Source organism: Borostomias antarcticus (genome assembly GCF_949987555.1).
Source record: "Borostomias antarcticus genome assembly, chromosome: 24".
NCBI lineage: Eukaryota > Metazoa > Chordata > Actinopteri > Stomiiformes > Stomiidae > Borostomias > Borostomias antarcticus.
This window is the reverse complement of record NC_140257.1, coordinates 6,192,686-6,208,866: the sequence shown is the minus strand read 5'-3', so window position 1 is coordinate 6,208,866 and position 16,181 is coordinate 6,192,686. Positions and strand designations below refer to the sequence as shown.

Below are 16,181 nucleotides of genomic sequence, written 5' to 3'. Positions count from 1 at the left end.
GCTGCCCCCCAGCCCATCTGACGCCCCCCCCAGCCTATCTGAGCACAGCCTATCATTTTTTTGTAAATAACTTTTTTGTAAATAACTTTCTTTTTTTTTTTTGAACAGGATGTTTTTTTTTAAATCCTTTTTTTTTTTAGAACTTGTTTATTATGTTGCATGCCAGACATTGTGTGTACTTTTTTTGTCTGGATAGCCATAGTGTGAAATTGTACTTTTTTAATATAATAAATTGTTCTTAATTGTAAATGGTGTTGACCATTTACCGAGATATTGGTCATAGGAAATTGAAGTAAAAGAAAGTCTGTCATTGCCCATCTTGAGAGTAGAGGTCTCAAAGTCACCTCTCAGGCTAGAAATCTGGGTGTCATCCTAGACAGCAACTTAAACTTCGACGCACACATTAGAAATGTCACAGGCAAGGCTTTTTACTACGTAAAAATATTGCTTTAAATTAAACCCTCCCTTTCCCGTAGCGATGCAAAGAAACTAGTAGTAGGCCTACACGCCTTCATAACCAGCCCAGACTACTGCAACTCACTATTCACTGGACTCTACAGTAAAGCAATAAATAGACTGAGGTTGGTACAAAATGCTGCAGGGTTCTGAACACCCAAAATATGATCACCCTGTCCTGAGATCACTACACTGGCTCCCTTTAGATTTTAGAATTCAGTAAAGTGCTGCTGTTGGTGTTTAAAGCTTTATATGGTCTCGCTCTTGTTTACATCAGTGATATTTTAGTATGTTATGTTCCTGCCCGAGCTCTTAGGTCCTCAGATTCACTGCAATTGACCATTCCTCACACCAGAACTAAAACATATGGCGAAGCTATCTTCTCCTCATATGCCCCCATGGGACGAGCTTCCGCTAGACTTAAAAAACTCTGGCACCGTGGATACATTCAAGAAAAATCTGAAGACCTACCTGTTCAAAAGGGCATTTCCTATTGAACAATAACAAGGTTTTTAATTTTGTTAGCATAATGTCATTCCTATTTTACATTGCTTTCTCATGTCTGAATTTTACGTTTGTGTTTGTTTGTTTTTCTGTTGTTTATTGTATTTGCATTTTGTATTTCTTATGTTGTGTAAAGCACATTGAGAGGCACGTTGTGTCTGAAATGTGCTCTTTAAATAAAGATTATTATTATATTATAAAGTTGGATGATGTGCGCAGCCCTTTTTGCCTAACCTCTATAGGTTCTGACACAGCGTTGGGGTCCAAGATGTGGTTCTGGCTGATCATTTCTGACAAAGCCTGTCAGTCATATTCAGGACTGTTTCATTCATGGCCTGTGTAGGAAAAACTATTTTCTGTAAACAAATTCAGATATGAAATATACTGTAGGCTACAGCATCCTGAGGACTTCTGAATATATCGTCCATAGCTTTCAGTGATAAAGTTGGTGTTATACATGCTTACCTGTTTTGATGATGGCGGGTCTCTGTTAATTTTTTCTCCAAACCTCTTGGTTTAGGGTCACAGAACTTTTATAACACTTCCTAATGGGGTATTTCGATTTCATTTCCACAGTAAGAAAATACTGCTTAATCTGCATTTCACAATTGGGGAGGAGTCCAACTTCCCTATTCTAAGTGACTTGGGGTCATAATTTCATAAGCTTATAATTTCCACTTCATCAGCAAGAAAGCAGATGACTTACTCAACTCGGCAATGAGCAATTTGGTCTCGGTGAGATCGGTGAATTATCCCTTGCTACTATAAGAGGACCTTTTGGAGAAACTTGGCTCCACTCTGTGATCTATTGCTGTGATTAAGGGACATCTGTGGGTGGGGAAGAGAGAGGGGCCTCGTTGTTCAGCCAGAGTAACCCTGACCTGGACATGAAGCTGAGCAGAAGCAACATGTACAGCCTCCAGAGCAATGGTAAGGCCCTGTATTTTTTTTATTAATATTATTTTATTTTACCTTAATTTAACCAGCGAGTCCCATTGATATTTTCTTTTCCAAGGTAGACCTGGCCAAGACAGGCAGCATCATTTTAAACACATAGATATCATGTGGATGTTGACCTTTGTATGTTGCAAAACCCTACTATAGTGTTAATTGAGGAATCAACCGATAGCCTATTGGAAAAACTTAAGTCTAACTGGTAAACCATACAGATGTTTTTCTTTTCTAAATTGCAGGAAAAGAATAGATCAGCGAGGTTGACATAGATTATTAGGCTATTTTTGCAATGTGGTTAGTGAGATTAACCACACTGCCCAACCCTACACCTCAAGCTTCAACACCAGTTGTGTTAACACTCCTTGGTGGAACTGAACCAGAATAAATGAAAGCACAGAAATGTCCAGAAGATGGCAACTTCATTTCACGGTTGTTAGAACATCTTTCCACAAGATACAGTAGACTAGCCTATATCAAAGTTGTAATGTTTTTGTTGTGTCACGTCTTTCAGAGTCAACACCAGCGAAGCCCAGGAGACAGCGTTGTCTGAATTTTATTGTGGTCTACCTCATCCTACTGACCATATTAAATGCCTTTCTTCTGTACAAAGGTAAACACACACACACGCACACACACACACACACACACACACACACACACACACACACACACACAGCTTACAGCGGGTTGAACCTGGGTCGATTAAGATGGTAGGCTACCTCAGACTTGGGAGGGATAAGCTAGTTCAGGCAGCAGACTCGAAGAGCACAGCTGCCACGTCACCTGGCTGCAATGTCATCATTTGTAGCACTAATCACACACACTGATAGGGCTCATACACTGTAAAATGTGATGCCCTGAACTCAGTAAAAATGTACTCATGAGTTCGACTTTTTGTTTCTATGTCTTGCAATTTAAAAAACTATGGGCATTCTAAGACTTGTTTTATTGTTTTAGTCCAGTAAAGGGAAGAATCTGTTATGCCGATACAACAAAGCATGGATTCGATTAATCATATATATTGTTCTCCCTACAGTATTTGCCCTGGAGTCTGGAAGTCACATTGTGTCCAACCCGGCAACAGATAGGCTGAGACATGACCATACCAATCCCAACACCAGCCTGATGACCTTGCCAAGAGGAGAACTGGAGGCATTAATAGAGAGCCAGATCAGTAGTTTCTGTGATAACGAGGGACAACTAGGCAAGATGAAGGCAGAGCTAGGCACAGTCAATGCCAGCACCCACCTCCTCCAGGACAAACTGGCACAACTCAGCCTCAAAGCAGGTGCAGTAAGAAAGCGCCAGACATCCATGTTCAAAATGAGGGGGGTGTAAATGAAGGGCTGCGAAGCCATTGGTGCTGACATGAGAGCAAAGTATTATGTCAAGCAAAATCAAAGGATAGAACAATTTCCCTGTTGAAGTGCTTTTTAAGAACTATTTAATTATGTGTTATTGAAAAGCAGGCCCCCCTGGACCAAGTGGAGAAAAGGGAGAGTCTGGAGGGTCAGGTGAGTCTCTCCTCAAATTAAGAAACCGTGGATTAAGTGAGAATAATATAACCAGCATAATTTCCAAACTCCCTTGTTGATGTCCAGGACCCCCTGGTCAGATGGGTACGCCTGGATCACAGGGTCCTCCCGGTCCCCGGGGACAGAAAGGAGACAACGGTGAGTCGACACGGAGAGACGTTCTCTTCTCTATCTCTTTTTGTATTTTGATATACCTTTATTTCAGATTTTATCTCAACTTCCGCCAATTTAGTAGCCAATCACACCCGACCTATTCTCCAGTAGTCCCTGTCGCTGCTGAAGAGGGTCGACTGTTGCGCAACCCCGTGGTAGGCGATCCGGAAGAGAGAGCCTCTCTCAAGCCCGTGACTGTGACCCCTAAACCGGACGGGGTCGCTGTAGAGCGGTGGACCCTCGCTTCGAAATTAAACTAACCACCCTCGGGGGTAGCGCCGGCCCGATATACCACTCTTCTCTGGGATCCGGCCATGGTGACCTATCCTATGGGACGGTTCACCCCCAAAGAAACAGACCCTTTCGCGTTGTTTTAGAACAGACATTCGCAGAGTCCACTACATTGCGAGATCAGGATGGTCTCAGAAGGTTACTACGTTCATGCACACTGCTTAAAATATTGGATGTGAAATTGGTGGTAGATCCCTTCAGGTGCAGCTTAAAGAGGTCCTATACTTTACAGTACCGGGAGCCGCATTAGCTTTCAGCTGCTTGTCCAGTAATGATCTCTACGGTGATGACCTGTCATCTTGTGTCAGGAGCAGGTGAGGAGAGCGGGAAGAATGGGGCAGCTGTATGGTTATTCTGCTTGCTTTCTCATAACCTCACAGCTTAGTCAATGCACTGACATTTATGAAGTCTCAATCAGGGGATGGCGTTTCACACAAGCCGACAAATTACCTAGCCAAATGCCATCTTTGATCACACCACTGCTGTTGACGCTAACTATCGGTGCTAGAATATATTGTGTGCTAGAATGTATTGTGTGCTAGAATGTATTGTGTGCGTGTTTCGAATTGCTAGCACAGATAAGTGCCTTTTGTCAAGGCAATAATTGACTTTGGCAATAAGACAGTACATCATAGAAAAAGTAGAGATTGATCCAAAACATCTTCCTCCCCTATCAAAGTTGAAAATCGCATTCATTTGATTCAATGTGACCATTGATTATTGTTTTTTTACGTTTGAATGCTGTGAGATTACAGAACGTGGTAGCAGTTTGTGGGGGTGTTGTCCAGAACGTGGGAGCAGTTTGTGGGGGTGTTGTGGGTGTGTTGTCCAGAACGTGGGAGCAGTTTGTGGGGGTGTTGTGGGTGTGTTGTCCAGAACGTGGGAGCAGTTTGTGGGGGTGTTGTGGGTGTGTTGTCCAGAACGTGGGAGCAGTTTGTGGGGGTGTTGTGGGTGTGTTGTCCAGAACGTGGGAGCAGTTTGTGGGGGTGTTGTCCAGAACGTGGGAGCAGTTTGTGGGGGTGTTGTGGGTGTGTTGTGGGTGTGTTGTGGGTGTGTTGTGGGTGTGTTGTGGGGGTGTTGTGGGGGTGTTGTGGGTGTGTTGTGGGGGTGTTGTGGGGGTGTTGTGGGGGTGTTGTGGGTGTGTTGTGCAGAACGCTAATGCTCCTCTGTCCCAGGTGAAGCTGGAGAGGCTGGACCAATAGGAACGATGGGACCGACTGGAAATCCTGGAGGACAAGGCCCCGCTGGTCCACCAGGTGATACAACTCCAGCTGATTCTAATAACCCAAACCTACATTAACCCTAACAAACCTAACCCTAACCCATAACCCTAACTTAATAACCCAAGCTTTCAGTAAATCTTCACCATGGTTAACCGGGTGGTACACCTAACCCTGATACTAAATCAATGTAAACCCTCTGTCAAATGATGTGACTAAGGAAAATTCCTGGCCCTAATCATATCCAATCATTTTCTTGGCCTTTGACCAGGCTTTGCATTTTTCATTGCTGAATAATGAGCCCTGGCTTTTCAAAAGCTTGCAAACCACAGACATGAATGCATTGAAAAAAGTCTTGGATGTACAGTATAGTTTAAAACTGCTGCTACAGTTGTGTTTGTTGCCCTATAAAAAGATAAGACCCTCTGTTAATGGGTCTGCCCAAGGCTCGACTTCCTGTTAAAAATAAGAGCACTGAATGCATGAATCTAAACCTATTGGAGCCATCCTTCACATTGATTCACAGTTCACACTACAACAATTTAAATAATGTTAGTGATGATTTTGAGTTGCTTGCAGATATTAAATTAACCTAATTGGGAACTATGTCAGTTTCAGTTCCTGAGCCACAGTACTGGAATTTACACCAGGAAATGAATATTGTGAAATGTGTTCCAAGGGTGCTGACTCATAACATCGGAGTGACCCTTCTTTGCTTGACAGTTTCGGTTCTGCCGTGAACCAGAGGTGCTTACTCATGGCATTTAGAAAAACATATTTGTCTTATCCGAGGATACAGTTAATCTGAAATGAGGATGGAAAACTATTACATATTTGCGCTGGTGTAAGTTTGACTGAAAAAGTGGTAATTTGCTATCTCTATCACACCATTTTTATTTTATTATACCTTTATTTAACCAGGTTAAAAACTCATTGAGATTAAAATCTCTTTTACAAGAGAATCCTGGCCAAGAGAGGCAGCAACACAGTTTCCTAAAAAAAAGACATAAAGGTTACGATACACAACTAAACATAAACAATACACAATGACAACAAAAAACAACAATAACAACCGCTACAATAATGACAACAAATGTTAACAAGACTAGCTAAAAGCGCAAAATCAGTAATAGTTCATATGACGATCAGTTAACAATTACAACTACCAATAGATTTGGTTTCTATAGCCGTTACAGCACTTTTGAATTCATTTAGAGTGATTCTGTCCTGGAGTTTAAGCGTCTTTTGTAAAGTGGTCCATGTTGAGGGGGAAGAGTACATAAAAGCCTTTTTGAGTCCTGGGATCGCAACCCACGAGAGCTAAGTTTTTGGCTTAAATACACAGCTAAATAACATAACACCATGATACTGTATAGGATATAGTATATATACACAGTATCAGTATCTAACAACTCATAATATTATCCGGCACAGCGCTTTCAAGACTAATCTTCTTCTTCGTCGTTTGGGTTAGTTGTTATAGTCCTCTCCCCCCAGGCTCTGGGCCGAGGGGCTATCCTTTTACTACCCCGAGCCTGGGTGAGGGGGTCACCCGGGCTATATATAGTCCTAGTTACGTCTTTAAAAGAGTAATCTGTAGTTATGTAATACAAATCGAGCTGCATTCTTATCGCTGCTGAGTTTCTCTGCAGTCTCACATGGGTTTTTGATTGTGTGCATGGCGCAGGTCCAGCAGGTCCCAGAGGTCCCAATGGAATACCAGGATTACCGGGGGTCCCGGGGAATCAAGGGCCAGGATCGAAAGGGGAAAGGGGGGACCCTGGACTGCCAGGTAGGCGTCCTTGTGCTTTTAACACACAATGGGAAACACTGGGAAACGCTTCGGGAAGTCAACACTCAGCCGACGCATGTCTGACCATGTCTTAACTTGTATCTACTACACAGGTCCTGTAGGACCGGCAGGCACAGATGGGCCTAAAGGGGATGACGGTATTACAGCTTTCCACTAATGTTCCACTGTGTGAATGTGTGTGTGTCTACCGTGATTATACATTGTGTAACATGTGCAATTTGTGTGTGTGTGTGTGTCTGCGTGATTATACATTGTGTAACGTGCATTTTGTGTCTGTGTGTGTCTGCGTGATAATACATTGTGTAACATGTGCATTTTGTATCTATGTAACCTTAAACACACTGGAGAGACATTTTGGTGTTGTGGTACTCAGGTACTCAAGGGCCTCCAGGGGATATTGGGCAGCCAGGAACGCCTGGTCATGGGGGAAGCAGTGGCGCGCCGGGGATGCCTGGAGCTCCGGGGCCACCAGGTGAGTTTCAGCCATTACATCTTTTGATTCAATGACAAAATCAGCTGTCTCCAGGGCCGGCGCCTCCTACAGGCGGAGTAGGGAAATGCCTAGGCCCTCCAGCCTAAAGGGCCTCCAGCCTCGCAAACTTTTTTTTTTTTTTTTACTTTCTAAAAAGTGTCAACGTGCCATTGACCATAAAACCTTGATCCTCCCCCCCCCCCCCCCAAGCAATAGACTGATCTGATTGGTTGAGGCCCCAATTGAATGTGATTGCTGATGATGATAGCCTAATGTGATAGCCTAATGTTACATGATGATAGAATGCGCCTCAGTCTTTATTGCTTGATGGTGGGTTGGGGTTATTTCAAATGGGGGCCTCCACAGACAATTTGCCTAGGGCCTCCAAAAGTCTAGAGCTGGCCCTGGCTGTAGTTAGGGCTGCTCGATTATGGAAAAAATCATAATTACGATTATTTTGATTGATATTGAGATCACGATTATTTAACACGATTATTCATTGAATTTTTTTTAATCAAAAGTTTTAACATTTTCTTAACAAATTTTCTTAACAAATCAAATTATTGACTTTGATAACAATTCATTTATTAAATGTTGACAGTGGCTTTTCTTTTTAACAATGTTCTTTGGATTGGATACATTTCTCCCATGGGAGACAAATAGTGAACCTTGACCTTGATAAATAAATTAATAAAAGTGCCAAAACTGATAAATAAAGAAGCTTCAAAGCACCGCCACCACCACAGAAGAGCTACCTCGGAAAAATTATTTCACTAGGACAGAACGCGTCTAAATAAGTTATTTAATGGTAGCGCCGAGGCTTCAAAACCCAGCATTTGTTAAAATAGACGCTTTTGCTTAGGTAAGTGACGTTTCATGTTTATCTGACACTTGTAAATATGAGCGCCTCTCCTAAATAGGCCGAGACCGATTTATTTTGACGGCAAAGTGAATGGACCGGCAAAGGACTGTTGTCTGGCATGAGCGAGCGGAATGCGACAACGGGACTGAGAAGGGCTACTTTGAGGGGCAGCTACGACTGCGTAGCGCTATGGAGCTGTATCCCTTTGTCGTCGCTAGTATTTTGTGGGGCCCTCAGTGGTCTAGGAAACGCTTTTTCTTCTGCGAAGCCACCGGGAATATTATCAACGATGATCGTTCGAACATTCCGTTCATTAATTAATTCATGCGCTGCCTCACATGGCTGTCCGTGCAGAGAAACTTCATTTTCCATGCAGTCCACATCCCCGGCCTCAACAATCAAATCGCTGACTCGTGTCCCGGTTCGATTTACAGAAGTTCCGCAGACTGTGCCCGGCTGCGGCCCCGTCCGGCCTGGTCTGCCCTCCTTTCAGCAGACAGTTCTGGACCTAACGATGCCCTCGTGCCCTCCTATAATCCGCTGCCCGATACATGAGAGCTGGTCTAGCCAAGACCACATTAACCAATACGACTGCATGGTCTCATTTCACTGCGTTCTGCTCCACATTTGATGTGCATTCATGCCCGTTAACATTTTGGTTTTATCAGCATTTATAGTCCATCGTGTTGAGTCCAGACGGCTGCGGCCTTAAAAGTGTCATTGCAGGTGTACAATTTCACATGCGCTGCCTGGACCCCTTCATCAGCATACGAACGCTACCTCGGGCCCGGCGTCCAGGCCGTTTTGGATGCTCAAAGAGCGATGAGCGGACCGTAACCAAGTTGTATTTAGTGTCACTGCGGATTTCACGTGGTTTGTGCGAATATAGCCTTATTTAAAATGCAGTGTAATTGCTCGTGAAACTATTATTTAATAAAATATTAGTAAATTAATAATTAATACATTTATTAATAAAAGTAGAATTAATATTGGCTATAATAATTATAATTAACATTATTTCTATTAATACATCCCTGGTGAAACGGCATGTTTGTTGGTTAAGGGCTCCCCCTGCTAGAGGTTCTTACAGGCTGCAATTGGCTTACCCATCCAGTCAGAGTGCTCTCCGCCGACCCCTTCGTGTAGCATGTGGGCCTCGGAGCCGCCGGCGTGTTCATCTAAATTATCCCCCCCCCCCCCCACGCTAGTGCTTTCCTCTCCGAGCTGCCGGTGTGTTAGTTTTGGGGGGTATTGCTGCATTCTTCTGGTATTCCACTATGCGTCGGCTAGTGGAAGCCGGGGAATTTCACTAGCTTAGTCTCTGTGGCTCTCCGTGGTGATCGTGGGCCGAAACATCTCCGAAGGGCCATTCAGCGGTCCCTCCGGTCACCATGGAGGCAGAGACATTAGGCTGTATCTCCTTCGGAACTCCACGAACCATTGGCCCGTGGAGGCCGGGGACTATAATGTACAGCAGTCCCCCTGTGGCTCTCTTTGACCGTCTTAGTGGGCTGAGTTACCTCCGAGCGTCTTCCCGATCGCGGCCCACTCTGATCGTCATAGAGGCAGGGGGCTAGATGCCGTTCCCTCTTCCGGCACTCCGGGCCAAGTGGCCCAGAGGGGGGGAACATCTAGATTGCCTCCCCCTACTAACACGCTTTCCACATGCATGGAAGGCAGGGGGCCCCCCCGAACAGAGCACACCGACAAAATTCATATGCTGTATATTGTTGCATGCTAATAAATGGGTCAATTTTGACTAAAGTGATCTCGACTGAAATAGCAATCTAAAATACAGTGCAATACAATACAATGAAATACAATAAGTGCTTAGGAGGGAGGATTGTTGTAGTACTTCTTGAAGAGATGAGTTGAGTTGAGTTGAGCCTGCGACGAAAGATGGGCAGTGATTCTGCTGTCCTGACATCAGTGGGCAGTTCGTTCCATCACTGCGGGGCCAGGACAGAGAAGAGCTGTGACCGTGTCGATCGACCGCAGGGGCCTCGGAGTGACGGGGCAACCAGTCGCCCCGAGGTAGCAGAGCGTAGCGGTCGGGAGGGGGTGTAGGGTTTGACCATGGCCTGGAGGTAGGAGGGGGCTGTTCCTTTCATTGCCCTGTACTGTAGGCTAGCGCCAGAATTTTAAACTGGATGCAAGCCGCTACAGGGAGCCAGTGTAGGGAATGGAGAAGGGAAGTTGTGTGGGAGAACTTGGGGTGGTTGAACACCAGGCAAGCAGCAGCTTTCTAGACAAGTTCCAGCGGTTTAATGGCTGACACCGGGGCCCCAGCGAGGAGGGACTTGCAGTAGTCCAGGCGGGAGATGACCAGGGCCTGGATGAGTATCTGCGCCCTTTCATCAGTGAGGAAAGGGCGAATCCTCCTGATGTTGTAGAGCATGAATCTGCAGGAGCGTGTGACGGATGTGACATGTGCGGAAAACGACAGTTGGTCATCCAGGGTCACACCCAGATTCCTCGCAGTCCGAGTCGGGGTCGCCACTGTGTCTTCAATGGTGATGGCCAGATTGAGATCTGTATCTTTGTCAGAATTTAACCATGTTTCTGAAATGGCTATTATATTGAATGGAGAGTTAAATTGATTCAGATAATCTTGAAAGAGGTCATAATTGGCGTACAGACTCCTGCTTTTAAAGTAGATCAATGATATTTATTTTACTGAATCAATCATTTCATTAAATTTGGTGTCAGTATAATATCTGCAGTCCTTAATGTCAGCAAAGATGTTATTATCTGGATCAATATCATTCACTGAGTTTTATTTATACTCAAAGTTTCAAATTCAAGATCAAAATTCATGGAGGTGGATGTTCTCATTCCAACCGTCGAACAGGGGAGAGTGATCATCACTATCACCATACATATACAACTATCACCATACATATACAACTATCACCATACATATACAACTATCACCATACATATACAACTATCACCATACATATACAACTATCACCATACATATACAACTATCACCATACATATACAACTATCACCATACATATACAACTATCACCATACATATACAACTATCACCATACATATACAACTATCACCATACATATACAACTATCACCATACATATACAACTATCACCATACATATACAACTATCACCATACATATACAACTATCACCATACATATACAACTATCACCATACATATACAACTATCACCATACATATACAACTATCACCATACATATACAACTATCACCATACATATACAACTATCACCATACATATACAACTATCCTAGGCAGTTAGTAACTTGGAAAGTGAACATGGGAGCAACAGTGGAGGGGGCAGAGGGCAAGGACCACAGACAAGACAGACAGACAGACAAACAACCATAAGTGCATGTGCGAGCGAACATAAGCACATGTGATTCGCACCCACTCTCAAGGGGTCACGTCACCCCAGGTCGTAGGCCTACCCCTTCAAAAAGGCAGAATTTTAGGCCAATTATTCCCAAGTCAGGATGAGAATATCGATGAGAGAGAAGGAGAGAGAAAAAAACACACACAAAAAAGAAAAGAAAACAGAATATAGGCTATAAGCTACACATAAATCTAAATTATAAAAAAGGAATAAATTATGAGATTAATACAAAGGAAAAAATAAAAAATAAACGAGGGGGAGAAAAAAAAAAGGCGAGGTAAGAATTGAGCAGGTTATGTGCAGTCACAGAAGTTTCTACTATCCAAATATGTTGTTTGTTAAAGGTGGTCAAATCTCATCATTGTTTCCTCTCTTTTAGGACCAGTTGGTCCTCCTGGCTTTAATGGCACCAGTGGTGAGTTTGTGTGGGCTCATTGTACTGTATGTGTGTGTGTGTGTGTGTCTGAGCCTTTTCAGTCGCTGCTCCAAAGCTATGGAACGACCTACCCCTGCACATTCGACAGGCTTCATCACTGTCCATTTTTAAAACTAGTCTATCGCCAGGCAATAGCAGTTAGTTAGGGTTAGAGTTAGTTATTTCATTGCTTGTTACTGTTTGTATTTATGTATTCATGATTACTCATGTAGAGCACTTTGTTGCAGCAGTGGTTGTTTTTAAAGCGCTCTATAAATAAAGTTGAGGGGTGTGTGTGAGTGTGTGTGCGCGCACATGCGTGCGCGTAAGAATGCTTGCGCGTGATTAATTTCAGTCTCTCTCTGTTTGCTGTGTGTGTGTGTGTGTGTGTGCGTGCGCGCGCGTGTGTGCACGCGTGCGTAAGAATGCTTGCACGTGATTAATTTCAGTCTCTGTTTGCTAGGTCCCAGAGGGCTTCAAGGCTTACCTGGAGCTCCAGGTCCACGTGGAGAGAAGGGAGACAGCGAAGCTTCTCCCGGTGAGTGTCTGAACTGCTGCAGCCTAAACCACAGCAGCTTTCTCCATAGCAGATATGGAATATTCTGCTTATCCAAAACATGTTGTTTTAAAAATTAAACTAAATACCATGCTCTTGATAAAGCAATTAGAATTTTTTTCATGCTAGTATGCATTAATTGAACATCTATGCAAATACGCTATGCATATTTAGTGTGAATGCTGATTCAGCATTCACACTATTGTTATTCATTTCTTTATTGGGGGCCAAGCAGCACAGCTGCTGCATTGTGTTTGTACATTTTCTTTCTTTTTCTTTCTTTCTTCTGCCATGGGAGTCTATGGCAGCCTATAGAACCGTATGGTGAGAAGTTGTGAAAATTGGCACTCATTCATGACAGTCCCCTGAGTCTCCTCACTAAGACTCATGTCCACACCTCGAACCTTATTATTACCATGGATCGGTATTGGGATTGATCAAGGGCGAGTGTGAAATAGCAGCCACGAACTCAGCGGGTTATCCGAGATGCGGCAGCAGCGGCCAAAGCTCCTGCTGGCGGGGAGTGAAGCTTTTCAACTCGCCTGTCACTGGCTCCCTGGAGGAATTTAGCCTGGCTGCAATAACGTTATCGCGAACGGCGTGAATACCTTCTACTAGCAAACAAAACATGTTCAGCTATAATTAACCTGTTAAAACTAAGATGCCTGGATACAAAAATAATGTCTCCAATGGATATATTTGACAAAAACAGGTTAATATGCAAGCCGGTTTTCATTTCATTGCATTTCACATAAACGTGAACTTGTTCGTGGACGCCCGTAGGACAGAAAAGCACAACTGCGCAAGTACAAAAGTCACCGGAAATAGCCAAATGACTACAAATTTAGCCAAGATGGCACGGTTCAATAGGGTTTCACTTTAGATTTCGAATCCTGGGGGCTTGACTGAAACGGACGTTTGAGATCATCTAACTTCCGTAGTTTGAGGTATTTCCGACACAAACAAGCAATGAGGGTGGGACATATGTTTAGAGGAATTTGATTGGAACATTGACAAGTGGACAGGTTTTAAGAACTTTAGACAGATTCGATAGAATGGTAGTGTTGATTGACGGGTGGATGTCGTGAGATTATTGGCCTAAAATCTAAGGTACCTGTTGTCGTCATTGCACGTGACCTACCGTTTTCCAGGAAGTAAGAAATTATATACTTTGATATAAGATTACAACAAAAGTAGAATTTTGTAAATTTTTTGGCTTACATCATTGAATAGGTGAACACCAATTATGTGAACCAAAATGGGACAGAATGCTTTTTTCATTTCAGTGCGAGCTACCATTAACTAGACAGCTAGCTACAGTGCTAGCAACCAGCTAACTACTGTTCTGGTAAGATAGCTACTAGATAACGTTAGCTACCATTACTAGACAGCTAGTAGCTACAGTGCTAGCAACCAGCCAACTAGGGCTGGGTATCGAGTCGAATTTCAAGAATCGATTCGATTCCGATTCACAAGGTTCAGAATCGATTATCACGATTCAATTTGATTCGATTCGATTCAATATCGATTCAGTTAGTGTTACTAAAACCTGTTTTATTTTTATTTTTTAGCTGTAACCTTAATTACATGACTGCCAAGTTATGCAACACATCAATACTAGGGCTGGGTATCGATACTGATTTCCAAAAATTAATGAATGAATTAATCATTGAATGAATTAATGAACTATTCATTTATTCATTTATTCATTAAATAAAAGATCGATTTTGGGATTCATGAATCGATTTTTTAAACCCAGCCCTACCAGCTACTGTTGTGGTAAGCTAGCTGCTAGATAATGTTAGCTACCATTAACTAGACAGCTACTACAGCTTTCGCTAGCCAGCCTCAACCACTGCATAAAAACTCAAAACTCATCTCTTCAAGAAGTACTAAAACAATCCTCCCTCCTAAGCACTTATTGTATTTATTGTATTATATTGTATTATATTGCACTGTACTTTAGATTGCTATTCTTGCACTTTGCCTTCAGCACTAGATTATGCTATTCCGCTTGCTATTATTTGTCTTACAGTACTTTGTTTTCTTAATGACAGATTGTTTCAGCACCTTGAGATTGTCTGTCTCACAATGAAAAGTGCTTTATGAACAAAATGAACTATTATTATTATTATTATCATTATTATTATTATTATTATTATAGCCTGTTCTCATGATTCTCTCTCTCTCTCTTTCTGTCTCTCTAGTCTCAGGCCCCGAGCTGGCAGCCATGATGAAGATCGGCACCAGGGTCATGAGGGGACTGGACTGGAAGTGGGGAGATCAGGTGACCAGCAGCACCATGTGACACGATTGATGATACAAATCAGCTGAAACTAGTGTTCCTGGACACGGCTACCTGCAGACAAATAGACATTTTGTAGTATATTTTTTGTTTGTTTGTTTTCAGTTCAGCGTTTGATTGCTCTTGTGTCTTTCTCTGGTTTGATTTCACACTTCTTCGTCTGATCCGTCTCTGTCATTTTTGTCAACAGAAATGTTGTATTCATGTTCATGTGTGGGAGCTGATTGCTCTTGAGTCATTTGTTTGTTGTTGACACTGATAACTGGCTTCATATACCTTGAGTTTTGCTCTGGCTCAATTTGACTCCTTTGGGTCTTGTTAGTCTTTTCTCTCTTGACGCTGTGTGTGTGGGTGTGTGGGTGTGTGCACGTGTGGGTGTGTTTTGACAGGACGGTACGCCACCGAGCCTGGGCAGGGTCATCGAAACGCTGAGCAGCACTGGCTGGATCAGGGTCCGATGGGACGCCGGCAGTAGCAACAGCTATCGGATGGGAGCTGAGGGCAAGTATGACCTCAAACTGGCCGAGCTTCAACCCACCACCCAGCCCACTACCCCGGAGGACGACACTGGTCAGTATACTTGCGGTACTACCTCAAACACACACACACACACACACACACACACACACACACACACACACACACAGGTGGTACAATTTCAGGGGATATTGTAGTCTCCAGCTGTGTCTCCAGCTGTGATATCAACTGCCAAACTGAGATCGACACTGCTGCTGCTGCTAGCTAGCTAACAATGTCACTGATGATTTGAGATATGGTGAGCTTTTTATATCGTGGCAACTGAAAGTTATTCCAAGCAATATAACAGCATCTACCTAGTTAAATCATGTTTTTGAGCAACCAAAAAGGTTTTCCGCTTCACTCGCATGCTTCGAAATCAGGGGGCCCACAGTGACTGCTTATGCTAAAATCAACAGTTGTTTAGATTTTAGGCAGTCAGCCAGGAATCTGTCTTGGAGCATATTTGTATTGAATAGGGCTAGATTAGGAGCTAGAGTAGAGTTAGAGTAGAGCTAGAGTAGAGTTAGGGTAGGGTTAGAGTAGAGTTAGGGTAGGGTTAGAGTAAGGCTAGATTAGGAGCTAGAGTAGAGTTAGGGTAGAGTTAGAGTAGAGTTAGGGTAGGGTTAGAGTAAGGCTAGAGTAGAGTAAGAGTAAGGCTAGAGTAGAGTTAGAGTAGAGTTAGAGTAAGGCTAGAGTAGAGCTAGAGTAGAGTTAGAGTAGAGTTAGAG

General features: G+C 43.3%; 1 protein-coding gene across 1 annotated transcript in view; it reads left to right on the top strand.

The window, feature by feature from the left end:
- Window positions 1-1,868: 1,868 nt before the first annotated feature.
- The window catches only part of LOC311325274 (uncharacterized protein), a gene marked incomplete at its 5' end in the record, with an annotated part of 31,007 nt that continues 16,694 nt past the window's right edge, over window positions 1,869-16,181 (top strand). The window contains 10 exons of the mRNA XM_084457940.1: window positions 1,869-1,890; window positions 2,426-2,524; window positions 2,951-3,202; window positions 3,384-3,428; window positions 3,516-3,587; window positions 5,069-5,149; window positions 6,801-6,905; window positions 7,300-7,398; window positions 12,038-12,073; window positions 12,537-12,611. Coding sequence (XP_084314066.1) covers window positions 1,869-1,890; window positions 2,426-2,524; window positions 2,951-3,202; window positions 3,384-3,428; window positions 3,516-3,587; window positions 5,069-5,149; window positions 6,801-6,905; window positions 7,300-7,398; window positions 12,038-12,073; window positions 12,537-12,611 — 886 coding nt within the window. The remainder of the gene's footprint in view (window positions 1,891-2,425; window positions 2,525-2,950; window positions 3,203-3,383; window positions 3,429-3,515; window positions 3,588-5,068; window positions 5,150-6,800; window positions 6,906-7,299; window positions 7,399-12,037; window positions 12,074-12,536; window positions 12,612-16,181) is intronic.